This window comes from Hylobates moloch, unplaced genomic scaffold (genome assembly GCF_009828535.3).
Source record: "Hylobates moloch isolate HMO894 unplaced genomic scaffold, HMol_V3 SCAFFOLD_6, whole genome shotgun sequence".
Lineage (NCBI taxonomy): Eukaryota > Metazoa > Chordata > Mammalia > Primates > Hylobatidae > Hylobates > Hylobates moloch.
In genome coordinates, this window is record NW_026652281.1 from 29,622,289 (window position 1) to 29,640,761 (window position 18,473).

Genomic DNA, 18,473 nt, shown 5'->3' on the forward strand with positions numbered 1-18,473 from the left:
AATTTTTAAGTTTTTAGTAGAGATGCGGTCTTGCTATGTTTCCCAGGCTGATCTCGAATTCCTGTGCTCAAGTGATCCTTTCTCCTCACCCTCCCCAAATTCTGAGATTATAGGCATGAGCCACCATGCCTCGCCTTGGATTATTTTAGAATGGGGCATTGGAGCAAAGACCTGGTCTAAGTGAATCTTTAAGCTCTGCAGATATCTGGGATAAGATACCAGGCAGAGCACCAGTTGCTAGACATTCAGGTGCATAAGACTACTTTAGGCCACACCTAATACCAGAAAGATATAGGCCAGGAGGCACAAACTTGCATTTGTGGCATTGTAGAGCAACCTTAGATGACCTTTTTCCGCTGTCATCCTTGTGGCAGTCTGGCATAGCAGTCCAGCTCAGGTGGAAGGTGATATGTTCCACACTAGGCAGATATGGTAGCCTAATAACTTTATGCCCGTAGGAGCCAACATCTTTTGTAACAACTCTCTAGCAAGTTTCTAGGGTTCCAATTTAGGGAAGCCCAAAGTATGGTGTCCCCATAGGGTCTTTATAGGTCCTAGTCCATATGCAATCAATCTATCAGTCAGTTGTCATTTAAATCACATACTGTGTTGCTTAGCAATATAGTTATCATGTTGCCAGGGTAACAGAGCTCGTTAATTAAGGAAAGGTCAAATTTTCATGCAGAGGGAAGGGTTTTAGGTAAGCCATTTTGTCCATAGCTTTGTTGTTTATTATTCTTTGATTACTACTTCTTACAAAAGTTCATCAAGCTTTGCCAACCTTCAGATGTAGACAGGAATGGGTAAGTGGGCAGGATGTAGATGTGAATGAATTCAAGTCACTTGAAAAATAAAACCCACTGGGGCGGACACCTCTAGAGCCTTGCACATCAAACTGTGGTCTTACATTCTTCACCCTCTCACTACTTACCCACCAGCAGCATCATCACCACCTAGGAATTTGTTAGAAATGCACATTCTCAGGCTTACTGAATCAAAAGCTCTGAGGGCTGTGGCTCAGCTGTCTAGTTTAATGAGTCCTCTAGGTGATTCTGATAACAGCAGAAGTTTGGGAATCACTGTACTAGGGGATACAAAAATTAAATGAAAACCCTGCTCTTAGAGGGTTCATCATCTAGAAGTCAGAGGAAGATGTGAAAACAAAATTTTGTCATATGTGGTCAAGTGTTTAAATGGAAGTATTAATAGGAATCTAAAGGAAATACATATGACTAAAATAAAAGAAAGTGAATTCAGCCCTGGGAGTAACAGAGACTTGCAAACAAGATGAGAGGCGTTGTCTTGGAGCATAAACAATGTAGTCCTGGTTAGATACTGTACTTAAAATAATATTGTAAATATTGCAGATTTATGGGTTAAAGACTTTGCTGTTGTGGGCTAATAATCTAACCAGTTCCAGACAACCAACTTTTAAATAGACTTTTGGAATAGAGTTTCTAAATGTTCTTAAAGGTTCCTGTCAGGCCTTTGAGCCCAAGCCTGCACGTATACATCCAGATGGCCTGAAGCAAGTGAAGAGTCACAAAACAAGTGAAAATGGCGCCTGCCTGCCAGAGAACAACCCCTTTGTCTGTAATTTTCCACTACCTACCCAACTCTTATAAAACGGCCCCACCCCTATCTCCCTTCGCTGACTCTTTTTGGACTCAGCCCGCCTGCACCTAGGTGATTAAAAAGCTTTATTGCTCACACAAAGCCTCTTTGGTGGTCTCTTCACACGGACGCGCGTGACATTTGGTGTCGAAACATTTGGTGCTGTGACTCGGATTGGGGGACCTCCCTTGGGAGATCAGTCCCCTGTCCTCCTGCTCTTTGCTCCGTGAGACGGATCCATCTACGACCTCTAGTCCTCAGACCAACCAGCCCAAGGAACATCTCACCAATTTTAAATCGGGTAAGCGGCCTCTTTTTACTTTCTTCTCTGTCCTCTCTCACTATCCCTCAACCCCTTTCTCCTTTCAATTTCTGCGCCACCTTTCAATCTCTCCCTTCCCTTAATTTCAGTTCCTTTCTTTTTCTGGTAGAGACAGAGGAGACGCATTTTATCTGTGAACCTAAAACTCCGGTGCCAGCCACAGACTTGGGAAGACAGCCTTCCCTTGGTGTTTAATCACTGCGGGGACACCTGCCTGATTATTCACCCACATTTCAGAGGTGTCTGATCATCATGGGGACGCTTGCCTTGATCCTTCACGTTGGTGGCAAGCACCACTTCCCCGAGGCGGGGCAAGTACCCTCCCACCCCTTCTCTCCATGTCTCTACCCTCTCTTTTCTCTGGGCTTGCTTCCTTCACTATGGGCAATCTTCCACCCTCCATTCCTCCTCCTTCTCTCTTAGCCTGTGTTCTCAAAAACTTAAAACCTCTTCAACTCACACCTGATCCAAAACCTAAATGCCTTATTTTCTTATGCAATACCACTTGACCCCAACACAAACTCGACAATGTTTCCAAGTAGCCAGAAAATGGCACTTTTGATTTCTCCATCCTACAAGATCTAGATGATTCTTCTCGTAAAATGGGCAAGTGGTCTGAGGTGGCTGACTTCGAGGCATTCTTTTTCACATCAGTCCCTTCCTAATCTCTGCTCCCAATGCGACTCGTCCCAAATCTTTCTTCTTTCTCTCCTGTCTGTTCCTTCAGTCTCCACCCCAACCTCTGAGTCCTTTGAATCCTCCTTTTCTGCAGACCTATATGACCTCTCCCCTCCTCCCCAGGCTGCCCCTCGCCAGGCCGAGCCTGGTCCCAATTCTTCCTTGGCCTCTGCTCCTCCACCCTATAATCCTTCTATCACCTCCACTCCTCACACCCGGTCTGACTTGCAGTTTCATTCTGTGACTAGCCCTCCCCCACCTGCCCAACAATTTCCTCTTAAAGAGGTCTCTGGAGCTAAAGGCATAGTCAAGTTTAATGCTCCTTTTTCTTTATCCACCCTCTCACAAATCAGTTAGTGTTTAGGCTTTTTTTCATCAAATACGAAAACCCAGCCCAGTCCATGGCTTGTCATTGCACCCTGTTCCATCAATTGGTGTCTGTCCCTCTTTTGTGTTTACTCTTGTGACCACAAAAAGACATTCCATCTCAAAAATCTCCTCATATTCCTGAGAGGAAATCCAGTGTGGGGCAGAACAATCATAGCAAATCATCTCAGAAGTCACTGGAAATCAGGTGTATTGATTTTCCTTGGGTTAAACTTCCATTCCAGGTTCAGTGGGGTTGGAAAGAGGAGGTGGAGTCATGTATAATATGATTTTACTTCTGCCTAAGATATCTAGATAATTTCTTCATCCAGAGCATAGATTTGGCAGTTTCTTGCAGAATGAGAGGGTGTGTTTAACAGATGTTGGAGCCAACTTACCCACACCGTATGGTTTATTAATAAGCATTTCTTAATCTCAGTCTAAAATTCCACAGAAGTAAAATTGAGGAAAGAGTTAACAGTGATGAGGTTGTATGTATGGTATTGGAAATTCCCTTTAATATAACATTTATTTGTATACTATTGTAATGGCATATAACATCTGCCTGTGATTGTTTGCGAAAAATTTACTCCCATATCTGGGATCTGGCCATTTAATGAATTTCTTTCCTTTTTTTTTTTGAGATGGAGTCTTGCTCTGTCGCCCAGGCTGGAATGCAGTGGCACAGTCCTGGCTCACTGCACCCTCCGTCTCCTGGGTTCAAGCAACTCTCCTACCTCAACCTCTCTAGTAGCTGGGATTACAGACACCCACCACCATGCCCAGCTAATTTTTGCATTTTTATTAGAGTTGGGGTTTTACCACATTGGCCAGGCTGGTCTTGAACTCTTGACCTCAGGTGATCTTCCCACCTCAGCCTCCCAAAGTGCTGGGATTACAGGCATGAGCCACTGTGCCCAGTCATGAATTTCATATTATAAATACACATACCAAATATAGTATTTAATGGTAAAATATAAATGTTTATTCATACAATACCTTTGGAAGAACATAAAAAAACGGTCATTGGTTGCCCCTAAAGGAAGAGAATACTCTAGGCTGGAGGACAGAGATAGGAGGTATACCCTTTAATTCTATTTGAACTTTATATTGTGTGTAAGAGTTACCTAAACAGTAGTAAAGCGCTAAAATGTAAGTAAAATAAAAATGACAAACAGTAATAAAAGGTAAGTTAAATGGAAAAGCAAATACTCTTCTAGTATAATTCCAGCCAAGTATAATTTGGTGGCATCTATTTGAGTTTCTTCTCACAATTGGTAAGCTCTCTGTATTGATTGATGGCTAAGTTTGATTAGTATTTTTCTCTAGTTGATAATTATATTCTAATATTTTATCATCTTATTGTTTACTCAACTTAAAGTGATATAGAAGAGTTGCCAGGTTTCTCTTTAATATGAGATCTCTTTTTGATTTGGAATGCAAATCAGAAGTGTCATTTTTTGAATAAAGGGACCAGATAACTTATAGGTATTCTTTCTCTAAATATAACTAAGATAAGATTTTTGTTTTGAGGTACTTAATCTATATAAGTGGTAAAGAATTTACATGAATTTCTCCAAATTCTCATGTCTAAAGTCTGATTGATTAAATTCATTCTTGGTATTTCATTTTGAAAAGAATGCAGCTTTAGCAAACCTCTTTGGATAAATGCAGTGGGATTAAGGTCATTTTAAAAAATTGTTATATCATTGTATTTTTAAAACTTTACCAGTTTTATTTTTCTTTTTACCCTTTAGCCGGCCTCAGAAAGTGTGTTTGTGTCCGTTTCTCCCAGCGCACCCTCTGCATATCTCTACCCACTTGTACATAATTCAGCATCCAGCAGAGGTAAGATTTTGTAAAATACAGGATTTCAAATAGAATATGAGTCCACAAGAGGAAACAGAAAGATAAACATACTTATCCTTACCAGCTCTTTAGCATTTCTGAAAAGAAGTTGATGATAAATGCTTTCTCTTTTGGAAAAAATAGTTTCTTTTTAATTTCATCTGATAGTATAGAGTCATATGCTCTAGAGAGAGATAACATTTCACAAAATCTATGTTACTGAGTAGTATAGAAATTTAAAACTCCAACAATTTTGTATGAAGAAAAAGTGAGATTTTGTGAATAAAGAGCTAAGAAAATCATTGCTTTTTAAATTTTGGTCATAGCTTATGTTCCGTGATGTCTTTTCTTGCTCCAGTAGAAGTAACTTTGGCATTGGCCGGGCGCGGTGGCTCACGCTTGTAATCCCAGCACTTTGGGAGGCCGAGGCGGGCGGATCACGAGGTCAGGAGATCGAGACCACGGTGAAACCCCGTCTCTACTAAAAATACAAAAAATTAGCCGGGCGTGGTGGCGGGCGCCTGTAGTCCCAGCTACTCGGAGAGGCTGAGGCAGGAGAATGGCGTGAACCTGGGAGGTGGAGCTTGCAGTTAGCCGAGATCGCGCCACCGCACTCCAGCCTGGGTGACAGAGCGAGACTCCGTCTCAAAAAAAAAAAAAAAAAAAAAGAAGTAACTTTGGCATTTTACTCTTACAAAGTGAATGTATAAATAAATTTTTGGTTTATTTTAGATGAATAGAAGAAACATGTATATTTTATAATGCATGTTATATGTAAAGATTTTAAAATTAACACTCTCTTGTACAGGTAAAATACGTATGTGCCAGTGTGTGTATGTGTTTGTAACTCTTGATTAGCTGCATAATGAAGAGGGGAGGAAGTTATAATTAATACAAAACTGCTCAATGCATACTATGAGATGTATTTACTGTAAACTGCAGTTAAAACTCTTTCAGTATTTAGGAACTGAGGACATCATAGACGCAGTCAAGCTTTCTAAGAAGGAATAATTATTTTTTAAATTTCTCAAGTCTGGATCACTTGAAGACTTTAACAGAGGTATAAAAGAAATTAATCTTTTCTGTCTTCAAATGATGAAACACTTATTTATTTATTTACTTTTTGAGACAGAGTCTCCCTCTGTCACCCAGGCTGGAGTACAGTGGTACAATCTCAGCTCACTGCAATCTCTGCCTCCCAGGTACAAACAATTCTCATGCCTCAGCCTTGAAACATTTTTTCTTTTATTGCAAATTGTTAACTACTCCATTTGGCAGACAACCTTTTTCTCAGCCTTTTTTTCTTTTTTTTTTGAAACGGAGTCTTACTGTGTCACCCAGGCTGGAGTGCAGTGGCGCAATCTCAGCTCACTGCAAGCTCCACCTTCCAGGTTCATGCCATTCTCCTGCCTTGGCCTCCCAGGTAGCTGGGACTACAGGCGCCCACCACAATGCCCGGCAAATGTTTTGTATTTTTAGTAGAGACGGGGTTTCACCGTGTTAGCCAGGATGGTCTCGATCTCCTGACCTCATGATTCGCCTGCCTAAGCCTCCCAATGTGCTGGGATTACAGGCTTGAGCCACCACACCCAGCCTAACCTTTTTCTCAGTCTTAATAGCATCATGTTTTTGTCAGGATTATGGCAATTTGGTCACTAGCACTATTTTACTTCAGTTAAACTTAAAACATTGTACAGCTCAAATTTATGTAAAATGATAGCTTGCCGGCCACAGCAATTTTGGTTAAAACCTGACTTTTGAGGCTGGGAGCGGTGGCTCATGCCTGTAATTCCAGCACTTTGGGAGGCTGAAGAAGGAGGATAACTTGAGCCCACAAGTGTGCGACCAGCCTGGGCAACATAGCGAGACTCCATCTCTATAAACAAATAAAAAAATTAGCCAAGTGTGGTGGCACATGCCTATAGGCCTAGCTACTTGGGAGGCTGAGGTGGGAGGATCCCTTCTGCCCAGGAGTTTTAGGCTGCAATGAGCTATGATTGTGACATTGCACTCCAGCCTGGGCTATACAGCAAGACCCTATCTTAAAAAAAACAAAACAAAACCCCAAACCACTTGACATTTGATGGCAAATACTGCGTTCGTTTTGCAGTATACACAGTATGATGCCTTTTCATTATTGTGTGGTTCCAGATATGATAGCTTTTTTAATGTGGCTGTTTTCATTGATTTGTGGCAATATTAATGTTTTCTTTCTATTTTTTGTAGAGATGGGGTCTCACTATGTTGCCCAGGCTGGTCTTGAATTCATGGCCTCGAGTGTTCCTCCTGCCTCAGCCTCCCACAGTGCTAGGATTGCGGGCATGAGCCATCATGCTTGGCCTTTTTTTTTTAACGTTTTCAAATATCTTATTTTTAATTTATTTTTGACCATTATTAATCCATGGTTTAGATGATTCTTTCATCATTGTGTGTGCTACAAATGTTTTTTATGCATGTACAAATGCATCGATACAGTTTTTCCTTCTCAGCAAAGGAATTTTCTATTATTATTATTTTCTGTTTTTAAGAACGGGGTCTCGCTATATTGCCCAGGCAGGTCTCAAACCCATGGCTCAAGTTATCCTCCAACCTCTGCCTCCCTAAGAGCTGGGACTATAGGTGTGAACCACTGTGCCCAGCCATTCTCAGCAAAGGAATTTTCCAGTTTTCATCTAACTTATTAATGCTTGGGTGCCTACGCTTAACTTCAGCACACCATTTCCAATAAAAGGATTTGCTAACCTACAGAATGGGAGAAAATTTTTGCAATCTACTCATCTGACAAAGGGCTAATATCCAGAATATACAAAGAACTCAAACAAATTTACAAGAGAAAAACAACCCCATCAAAAAGTGGGCGAAGGATATGAACAGACACTTCTCAAAAGAAGACATTTATGCAGCCAACAGACACATGAAAAAATGCTCATCATCACTGGCCATCAGAGAAATGCAAATCAAAACCACAATGAGGTATCGTCTCACACCAGTTAGAATGGCAATCATTAAAAAGTCAGGAAACAACAGGTGCTGGAGAGGATGTGGAGACATAGGAACACTTTTACACTGTTGGTGGGACTGTAAACTAGTTCAACCATTGTGGAAGTCAGTGTGGCGATTCCTCAGGGATCTCGAACTAGAAATACCATTTGACCCAGCCATCCCATTACTGGGTATATACCCAAAGGAATATAAATCATGCTGCTATAAAGACACATGCACACGTATGTTTATTGCAGCACTACTCACAATAGCAGAGACTTGGAACCAACCCAGATGTCCATGAGTGATAGACTGGATTAAGAAAATGTGGCAAATATACACCATGGAATACTATGCAGCCATAAAAAATGATGAGTTCATGTCCTTTGAATGATGGAAACCATCATTCTCAGCAAACTATCGCAAGGACAAAAAGCCAAACACTGCATGTTCTCACTCACAGGTGGGAATTAAACAATGAGAACACTTGGACACAGGAAGGGGAACATCACATCCTGGGGCCTGTTGTGGGGTGGGGGGTGTGGGGAGGGATAGCATTAGGAGATATACCTAATGTAAATGACGACTTAATGGGTGCAGCACAGCAACATGGCACATGGATACATATGTAACAAACCTGCATGTTGTGCACATGTACCCTAGAACTTAAAGTATAATAAAAAATATATATACAATAAAAAAAGAAAAAGGGATTTGCTAGTTTTTTGATTCTCCCATAAAAATGTTATTAAAAACCATTTAGATAGGCTCTAGGAGGGGGCTTTGGGAAAAGAAGACTTGGTGGAGTAGATGATATGGAGGTGATATGATGGAGCATTTCAAAGAGTAAGTATATGTATATGTAAAATTACTTAAGGATAAAAATAGAAAAGCTATCTCAAAAATAACAAAAAGCTTTACAAGAAAATAATCTTGTGTTAAACAATTTGGCCTTTGTGAACAATGTATATTTAGTCGTGAAGATGCAAACCCTGTTTATTGACTTAACTAATAATATTAGATGTGAGAGGAAGGAGTGGTATTAGAAAGCTAAATCCTCATTTGTTATGAGAGGCAGTACTTAAGGGCTGTGGAGCTAGACTGCCTGAGTTCAAATTCTTAATAGTTCTATAAACTCTGGAACTTTGGGCAAGTTAATTAACATCTCTGTGTTTCAGTTTCCTCGTTAGTAAAATGGATATGACAAAACATATATTTCTCTCTCTCTGTGTATTGTACTTAGAATTGTGTGCCTTAATATTAGCTGTTATGATGATGATAATTGGTAGTTTTTGGATAATATCTAAAATTGATAAATCAAGAAATAGAAAAACAACATATATTATATGGTTATATGGAGATAACTACCAGAAGAAATAGCCAAAAGAGTTAAAGTGATTGCCTCCAGGATGTGGTACTGGGGAGTACATCTGGAAACAACTGTGGCATTTTAAGTCTTTTCGCACTATTTAATTTGACATATATACATGTATTACTTTGATAAAGATTTAGAAACTGATTAAGTTTGTGTCACAGTGTCATGGTGATGATAAAGAGAAAACATTATATCAAACATTGGAAAATGTCCTAAAACCACCTAAGGCAGAGTAACTAATCACTTGGCTCTATGGGATTCAAGGTAGAATTCTCGTGGCAACAGGAAAGATGGTTTCCAGTGTTGGAAGCTAGGACATTGAAGAAACCACTGACGACAGTTAACTTAATGGCATTTTCAGAAATGGCCACCAGATTTCTCCACTCTAAAGTTACTATTTTTGTTCTCTTTCCATACTCTATATTCTTTGGAAGCAAGGCCATAAATCCAGCCCACACTCAAGTGGGAGGAAGAGATTAAGTTCCACCTTCAGGAGGGGGTGTATTTACATTTATTATTTGGAATTCTTTTGTAAGGAAGATTTGTTTCTTCTCCCCCATTTATTTGTTAAGTCATTTATTTATATCATTCTGGACTCTAATTTGTACTTTGGGTTATAACCCAGTACTGTGTTAGTTTTTTTGTTGCTCAGATTGTTCAGTTTTAGCCAGTGGGAGCTCTTTAAGATTGGCTTCTGTGTCCCTTTGACATACCCCATTGTTTTGTTTTCTTTTTTAAAAAAAAGTTTTAAGTAAAGAGGCTATGCTGGGAAGAACCCGTTGTTTTGTTTTCTGAGCACTTCCTTGCTTTTTGGGCATAAAGATCTAGGCAATTATCTTCAAGCTGACATAGTGCAAAATGTAATTACTTGTGAAATGAAAAACTTGTCAGAATAAATGATTCAATTTAAGCACAAGTTTACATTTTAATAATCTTAATCATTATATATATTAATGTAATCTTCTTTGATCAGTAAACCTGTAAACATACCCAAATAGAATAAAAATGTATGCTTGCGTTATGGTTAATACTGATAAGTCAGAGAAATTTTACCTCTTTTTATTAAACTGTGGTCTTTAGTAAAAGACTTGTGAAAGTTATACATAAAGTTATGAATCAGATATTCATTATAAAGTATTTAAAAGTGTGTATATCTAAGTAAAAATCTATGTTTCAATTCATTTTTTAATTAAAGGGAAACAAAGTGTTGCGTACAGTTCCTCTACTAGCAGCATGCCTCCCCCAGGACAAGTGTAAAGTAAAGATTGGTCGTCGCTTCAGTGAAGAAAGGTAAACTAACTGTTAGGGCAATGTAAATAATTCTTTTCTACACAGATCTTAAAAAATGGTTTCTTTCAGCTTATTCATAGTCTAAAGGGTGGAAATTAGTCAAAAAATTTAGGTTCTGCTAACCCCTGACCGCACAAAATAATACAAGACAAAACAAAACAAAATCAGAAATACAAAAATAATGTATAAGCAAAGGAATGATAGCATTATCTGAATTTCATAGTAATGTATGTTTAACTTAAAAGGCAAATATACTTAGTGTTTATATCATTTTTGTTAAAAGTGCCTTCCAGTTGGTAGATGGTAGGGTTCTTTTTTTTTTTTCTTAAATATCTTCCACAACATTTTTTTTTTTTTGGTGGGGTTCTTGTATTAGATTTAGTTCAGTTTTTTTTTCCCCTGTGGTGCCTAATATAGTGCTTACTCAGTAAATTATTATTGTTATTATTTTTTGAGGCAGGATCTCACTTTGTTGCCCAGTCTGGAGTGCAGTGGTGCAGTTTTGGCTCACTGCAAACTCCACCTCCTGGGCTCAAGTGATTCTGCCACCTCAGCTTCCTGAGCAGCTGGGACTACAGGCATGAGCCACTGGGCCTGGCCAGTAAATTATTATTTGCTGATGAATTTTAAATTAAAGCAGATTAGAACTATTAGTATAAATGCGGTAATTGAACGATTAATTTAGGCTTTTGTTAGAGTACATGATGAAATCATGGGGGAATGATTAAGAGACGTACTGCTTTTGGTGTCCTTTGTAAATTTTTGCCTCTAGTATATAAGAAAACAATTGGTTTTTATATATTAACCCCATATCCAGTAACTTTCTAAATTCATCTGTTAGTTGTAGAAATTGTTTTGTAGATTCCCTGGAACTTTCTATGTAAGCAGCGTTGTCATCTGCAAATGAGATCATTTATATTTCTTCTTTTCTGATACTTATCCTTTTTTTTTTCCTTGCCGCACTGCAATAACTGATACCTTTAGTATAATGTTTATTAGAAGTGGTGAAAGCCAACATCTTTACCTTGGTCCCAAACTCTGCGGACGTTATTAACTATGATATTGGCTCTATGTTTCTGCCCCCCAAGCATTATTGAGGTATAATTGATAGATAAAAGTTATATTTATCGTGTACAGTGTGATGTTTTGATGTATGTATACATTGTGAAATGATTAGCACAATCAAGCTAATTAACAAATTTATCACCTCACATAGTTAAGATTTGTTCAAAATGTTCAATAATATTGAGAATACTATAGTATGGCTGTGTCAGGAGAGACATAATGAGGAAGTGAAGCCAAAATGCATGAAAGGAAAGAAGTTTATTACACACAGATACCAGAGAGGTTAGGATGCCAATGTGAGGCCAAAGGGAAGTCTGGAAACAGCAGGGGATTCAACCGCTGGGTGGGTGGGAAGGGGAGACCTGTGGGATTATGCCTTTATTAAGGTCCGTGGGGATTATCCCTTGGAATTTCTCTGTGGGTTGTAGACTGGCTAGTTTAAAGAGAACAATGTGAAGGGGGAGCTTATTCATATGACTGTGGTATTGACCTTTAAGTTTTATTGTGGTCAGCAGCTATGGGATGTGTTGGGTTTTGGGTTAGTGAGGAACAAGTAGGCTATATGGCAAACACCACACAGGGAGGGAAAGTTTTAAGTAGACCAAAGATGATAGGGTTGGCTGGATTACAGATAACTTATGTCAGGCCTAAAATGGATGCCAAGACAACAACTGTATTAAACAGATTTATAACAATAGTTTTACTTTTTTTTTTTTTTTTTTTTTTTGCAGTGATAACATTTAAGACCTGCCTTCATGGCTGTTTGCGAGTATACATTAACTGTAATAACCATGTTATACAATGTCATTTATCAGTTTCTAAAGTGATGAGAGTTTTAATTATGAATGGGTGTTTGTTAAATTTTGTGAAATGCATCTATTGAAATGATCATGTAGTTTCTCTCCTTAATTCTGTTAATATAGTATATTATATTGATTGATTTCTGCATGTTAAAACCCTTCTATTTCTAAGATAAAGCCCACCTGGTCGTATTATAATTTGTGGGAAGGTTTTTTTCTTACAAATATAATTCATTTATTAAACATAAGGCATTTCATATTTTCTATTTATTTTTGTGTCAGTTTTTATATTTTGTACCTTTTGAAGAAATGGTACAAGTTATCTAAATTGTTGAATTTATTGTCATAAAGTTGCTTGTAGCATTTGTTTATTGTTATTTTCATGTCTGTAGAATTTGTAGTGGTAACCTCTTTTAATTCCTGATTTAGGTAATTTGTGTCTTTTCTTTTTTCTTAGTCTGTCTCGGTCGATCTCTTTAAAGAACCAAGATTTGGCTTTGTGTATTTCTCTGGTTTTCTAATTGATTTCTACTCTTTATTGTCAATTGTTTTCTTGCTTTGAATTTAATTTCTCTCTTTTCTTTTTTTAGTAGAAGATTAGATAACAGATTTTAAACCTTTTTGTTCATTCATATAAGCATAAATTTTTTAAAAAAATAAATTGAGATGGGGTCTTGCTATGTTGACTAGGCTGGTCTCAAACTCCTGGCCTCAAGTGATCCTCTCACCTTGGCCTTCCAAAGTGCTAGGATTACAGATGTGAGCTACTGTACCTGGCCCATGCATATAAACATTTCAGCTATAAATAGATCTATAAATTTTTCCTTTTTTTTTTTTTTTTTGAGGCAGGGTTTTGTTTTCCAGGCTTGAAGTACAGTGGCACACTCATAGCTCCCTGTAGCCTTGAACTCTTGGGCTCAATTAAAAGTTTTCTTTTGTAGAGACAGGGTCTTGCTATGTTGCCCAGGCTGGTCTCGAACTCCTGGCCGCAAAGCATCTTACCTACCCGCTTTGGCCTCCCAAAGTGCTGGGATTACAGGTGAGAGCCACGATTGCTGGCCAAGTTTCTCTTCTTAACCATTGCTTTATAAATCCCACCAATTCTGTTATATTGTGATTTTGGTTCGTTCAGTTCAAAATATTTTAAAATTACTCTTGTGATTTCTTCTTTCGCACATGGATTGTTGAGTAGTGTGTCGCTTAATTTCCAAATATTTGGGGAAGTTTTAGATGTATCATGATTATGTTTATTTTGATTTCTACTCTTACTTGTTTATACTCTGTGATTTTAGGTTTAAAAATTTTATTGATGCTTGTTTTGTGTTCTAGCATGTCATCTGTTTTTTGGTAAATATTCTATATGCACAATAAAAGACTGTATTCCTCAGTTGTCAGATGTAGTGTTACACAAATTATCAATTAGGTCAAGATGGTTGATAGTGTTATTCAAATATTCTGTATTTTGACTGATTTTATGAGCATGTTTTCTCTCAAATATCAAGGAAATTGTGTTAAAATCTCCAGCTATGATTAGGGATTTGTTAATTTTTACATTTTGTTCTTTTGGTTCCTGTTTGAAAACTCTTTAAGTAGGTGAATATGTGTTTTGTATTATTATGTTTACTTGATGCACTAGTCCTTTTATCATTATTGTGTGTTGTTGGAAAAACTCTCATTTTTCCTCTGCTGTGGTGTCAATACCACAAACTTCAACACAGAAGACTTCTGTGACCCCCAGATATGTGAGGATTTCTCCCCACAAGCAAGCAAGCAAGCAAGCAGTCAATTTTGCAATAATACTAGTTGGGTGTTCTCCAGTTCAATTCTGACCCTGCCTACCTGGGGATAGTGTCACATCCCACAGGATGAAGGCTCAGTTCCCAAGACTGCCCCTTCCCCCCTTCAGACACCATTGGCAAGTCCGGCCCCAGGAACTTCTGACTGATCAGCTTCAAGGTGGGGCTTCCACAACTCTTGGTTTGGGTTCAGTTAATTAGAAACACTTAATGTTTACCAGTTTATGATAAAGGATATTACAAAGGGTACAGATGAGATACATAATGCAAGGTACAGAGAAAGGGGTGCAGAGCTTCCATGCCTTCCCTGGTGCACTATCCTCCGGGAATGGCCACATGTTCAGCTCTCTGAACCCTGTCTACTTGGGTTTTTATTTAGACTTCATTATTCAGGCATGATTGATTAAGCCATTGGCCACTGGTGATCAACTTGACCTTTAGCCTCTCTCCTTCCCCTTAGTCTTTCCAGTGACTAATCCCACCCTGGAGCGTCAGTCAATATTAGCATACAAAAAAACAACACTTTGGAGATTCTAAGGATTTTAGGAGTTGTATGCCTGGAAACGGAAAGAAGACCAAATATATATTTCACAATATCACAAATGTCTGTCTTTATCTCTGGTAATACTCTTTGTCTTAAAATCTGCTATGTGTGGGTGCTAGTGTTTATATGGTGTGGGTCTTGGTTTTTAAATTTAAGCAGAAATTTAAACAATCTCTGCTGTTTAATTGGAGAGTTTATTTCGTTTTCCTGGATGTAATTATTGATTTGTTTTCTTTTACATTACCAGTGAATACCATAGTGATATTGGTCCTCTGTTGGTCTTATCAGTTATTTGATCTTTTGTTCCTCTTGTATGTCTTTCTTCTGGGTTACCAAGTTTTTCCTGGCATTCCATTCTATTTCTTTGTTGGCTTTTTAGGTATGCCTTTTGTGGTTAGTCTTTGGATTATACTATGTATTCTTACTTTATCACTGTTTACCTTGAATTAATAATGTTATACGTTAAGTATATAACATAAGAACCTTGTAAAAATATAATTCCATGCAAGCTCTTTCTATTTTTTGTGTTATTGTTTTCATGTATTTTACTTTTAGATAGTAAGGGAAACTGGGTGTAGTGTTTATAGGAATTCTCTGTACCATTTTTGCAATAATTCTGTAAATCTAAAGCAGTTATTTAGATATTCTTTGCTTTTTTTTTTTTTTTTTTTTAATGGAGACAAGTTCTCACTATGTTGCCCAGGCCAGTCTTAAACTCCTGGGCTCAAGGGATCCACCTGCTTTGGCCTCCCAAAGTGCTGGGATTACAGATGTGAGCCGTTGTGCCCGGTCCTTTTTACTTTTTATCAGAATTTTTTAGTGTTTCACATACAGGTACTTTACATATTTTAATAGATTCACACCTAAGAATTTCATTTTTGGAGGGCTATTTTAATGGTATTTAAAACAATTACAAATGTGAATTTTTCGTTGCTGGTATGTGGGAAAGCAATTGACTTTTGTATATTAACCTTATATCTTATGACCTTGCTGTACTTATTTACTTGTTCTTGGAGGTTATTTTTATTTATTTATTTGTTTATTTTGGTCTGTTCCCTGGACTTTTCTACATAGATGATTAGGTCATCTGAGGAGTGTATATGGTTTTATTTCATCTTTCTAGTTTGTATATCTTTGGTTCCCTTTTCATATTTCAATAGCTAGGGATTGAATAGCAGTGGTGAGAGGATATCCTTGTTTTGTTCTCAGTCTTAGAGAACTATTACGTATAATGCTAGCTATAGGTATTTTGCAAATGTTCTTTATTAAATAGAGGACATTCTCCCCTATTCCTAGTTTGTGGAGAGTTTTTATCATGAGTAGACTTTGGGTTTTGTCAAATGCGTTTTCTTTGTGAATTGATACAGTCCTTTGATGTTTCTTCTTTAGTCCATTGATGTGAGTGATTACATTTATTGATTTTGAATGTTAAACCAACCTTCCATCCCTGTAATAAATCTGATTTGTGATGAGATAACTTTTTGTGCATCATTGGATTTAATTTGCTGATATTTTGTTGAGAATTTTTGCCTTTGTGTTCATAAGGGGTATTGATCTGTAGTTTTCCTTTCTTGTAATGCCTTTATTTGGTTTTGATATGAGGGTAATGCTGGCCTTATAGAACGAATTAGGCAATGTTCTGTCTGTTTTTAGTATCTGGAAGAGATTGTAGAGAATTGATACCATTTCTTCCTGAAATGTTTGAGAGAATTCACTGCTGAAACCACCTGGGCCTGGTGATTTCTTTTTTAGAAGATTATTAATTATTGATTCAATTTCTTTAATAGACTTAGAGCTTTTCAGTTTTCCTATTTCTCCTTGTGTGAGTTTCGATAGTTTGTTTTTCAAGGAATTAGTTAATTTCCTCCTAACTATGAAATTTGTGGCCACTGAGTTTTTTGTAGTATTTATTATTTTCTTAATGACTATGGAATCAGTAATGATCACCGTTTTTATTTCTGATATCGGTAATTGTGTCTTTGCTCTTTTTTTTTTAATTACCTCAGGTGTAGTTTTATCAATTTACTTGATCTTTTCAAAGAACCAGTGTATTAGTTGGCTAGGACTGCCATAATAAAATACCACATACTGGGTGGCCAAAGAGAAGTTTATTTTCCACAATTCTTGAGTTTAGAACTCCAAGATCAAGAGGCCAGTAGATTTGGTTTCTCCTGAGGCCTCTCCTTGGCTTACAGTTGGTTGCCCTCTCATTGCCTGTTCATATGGTTGTCCCTGTGAACAGGTGTGCCCCTGCCATCTCTTCTTTTGTGTCCAAATTTCCTCTTTTTATAATCATACCAGTTAGATTAGAATAGGGACCACCCTAATGGCTTCATTTTAGCTTAATCACCTCTTTAAAGGTGATTTATCTATCTCTAAATACCATCATATTCTGAGCTACTAGGGGTTAGGACTTCAACATATGAATTTTGGGGAGGACACAATTCCTTCTGTAACAATCAGCTTTTGATTTCATTGATTTTTTCTGTTGTCTTCCTATTTTGAACTTCATTGATTTCCATCTTAGGTTTTACTCTTTCTTTTCTTTTTATAGTGCTTGCTTTAGACTTAAATTGCTCTTCTTTCTCTAGCTTTTTTTTTTTTTTTTTAAATTTTTTTGTCAAGACAGAGTCTTGCTACATTTCTCAGGCTGGTCTTGAGCTCCTGGCCTCAAGCGACCCTCCTGCCTCTGGGATTTGAGGCATGAGCCACTATGCGTGGCCCTATCTAGCTTTTGTTGTTGTTGTTGTTTTTGTTGTTGTTGTGTTTTTAAGGAGGAAGCTCAGACTGTTGATTTTCAGGTCTTTCCTCTTTCCCAGTGTGCATTTTAATGCTATGAATATCCCTCTAAGCAGTGCTTTTGCTGCTTCCCACACATTTTGATAAGTTGTATTTTCATTTTCGTTTAGTTCAAAATATTTAAAAATTTCCCTTGGGACTTATCTCTTGACCTGTGGTTTATTTAGAAGTATGTTGTTTAATCTCAAATGTTGTGGAGTTTTCCATCAAGTTTTCTGGCTCTAATTTAATTCCATTGTAGTCTGAGAGCATACTTTGTATGATTTTTATTTTAAATTTGTCAGGGTATGTTTTATGGCCCAGAATGTGGTCTGTTTTGGTGAGTATTTCATGTGAACTTGAGAAGAATGTGTATTTTGTTGTTGGTGGACTATTCTATAAATATCAATTAGATCATGTTGATTGATAATGCAGTTCAGGCCAACAATATCCTTAATGATTTTTTGTCTGCTTGATCTACCAGTTACTGACAAGGTTGTACTGAAGTCTCCAGCTGTATTATTGTATTTGTCTATTTCTCTTTTCAGTTCTATTGGTTTTTGCCTTACATGTTGTGAACACTGAATTGTTAAGTACATACATGTTAAAAGATTGTTACATCTTCTTGGAGAATTGACTCTTTTGTTATTATGTAATGCCTCTCTTCATCCTGATAAGTTTCCTTCTGATGTCTGCTTTGTCTGTAGTTAATATGGCTATTGCAGACTGCAGTTACCTTGTTTTTTTTTTTTTTTTTTTTTTTAAGACAAAGTCTCGTTCTGTTGCCCAAGCTTGAGTGTAGTGGCACAATCATGGTTCACTCACTGCAGCCTTGACCTCCCAGGCTCAAGCGATTCTCCTGCCTCTGCCTCCCGAGTAGCTGGGACCATAGGTGCACGCCACCATGCTCGGCTAATTTTTAAATATTTTTGGAGAGACGGGAGTCTGACTGTGTTGCCTAGACTGATGTTGAACTCTTGGGCTCAAGCAGTGTTCCTGCCTCGGCCTCCCGAAG

The 18,473-nt window shown here is 37.7% G+C and overlaps 1 protein-coding gene across 1 annotated transcript in view; it reads left to right on the top strand.

Moving 5' to 3' along the window:
• Window positions 1-18,473, top strand: part of DTWD2 (DTW domain containing 2) — a 156,776-nt gene that overhangs the window by 33,183 nt on the left and 105,120 nt on the right. Inside the window, exons 2-3 of the mRNA XM_032156600.2 lie at window positions 4,738-4,828; window positions 10,381-10,475. Of these exons, the coding sequence (XP_032012491.1) occupies window positions 4,738-4,828; window positions 10,381-10,475 (186 nt within the window). The remainder of the gene's footprint in view (window positions 1-4,737; window positions 4,829-10,380; window positions 10,476-18,473) is intronic.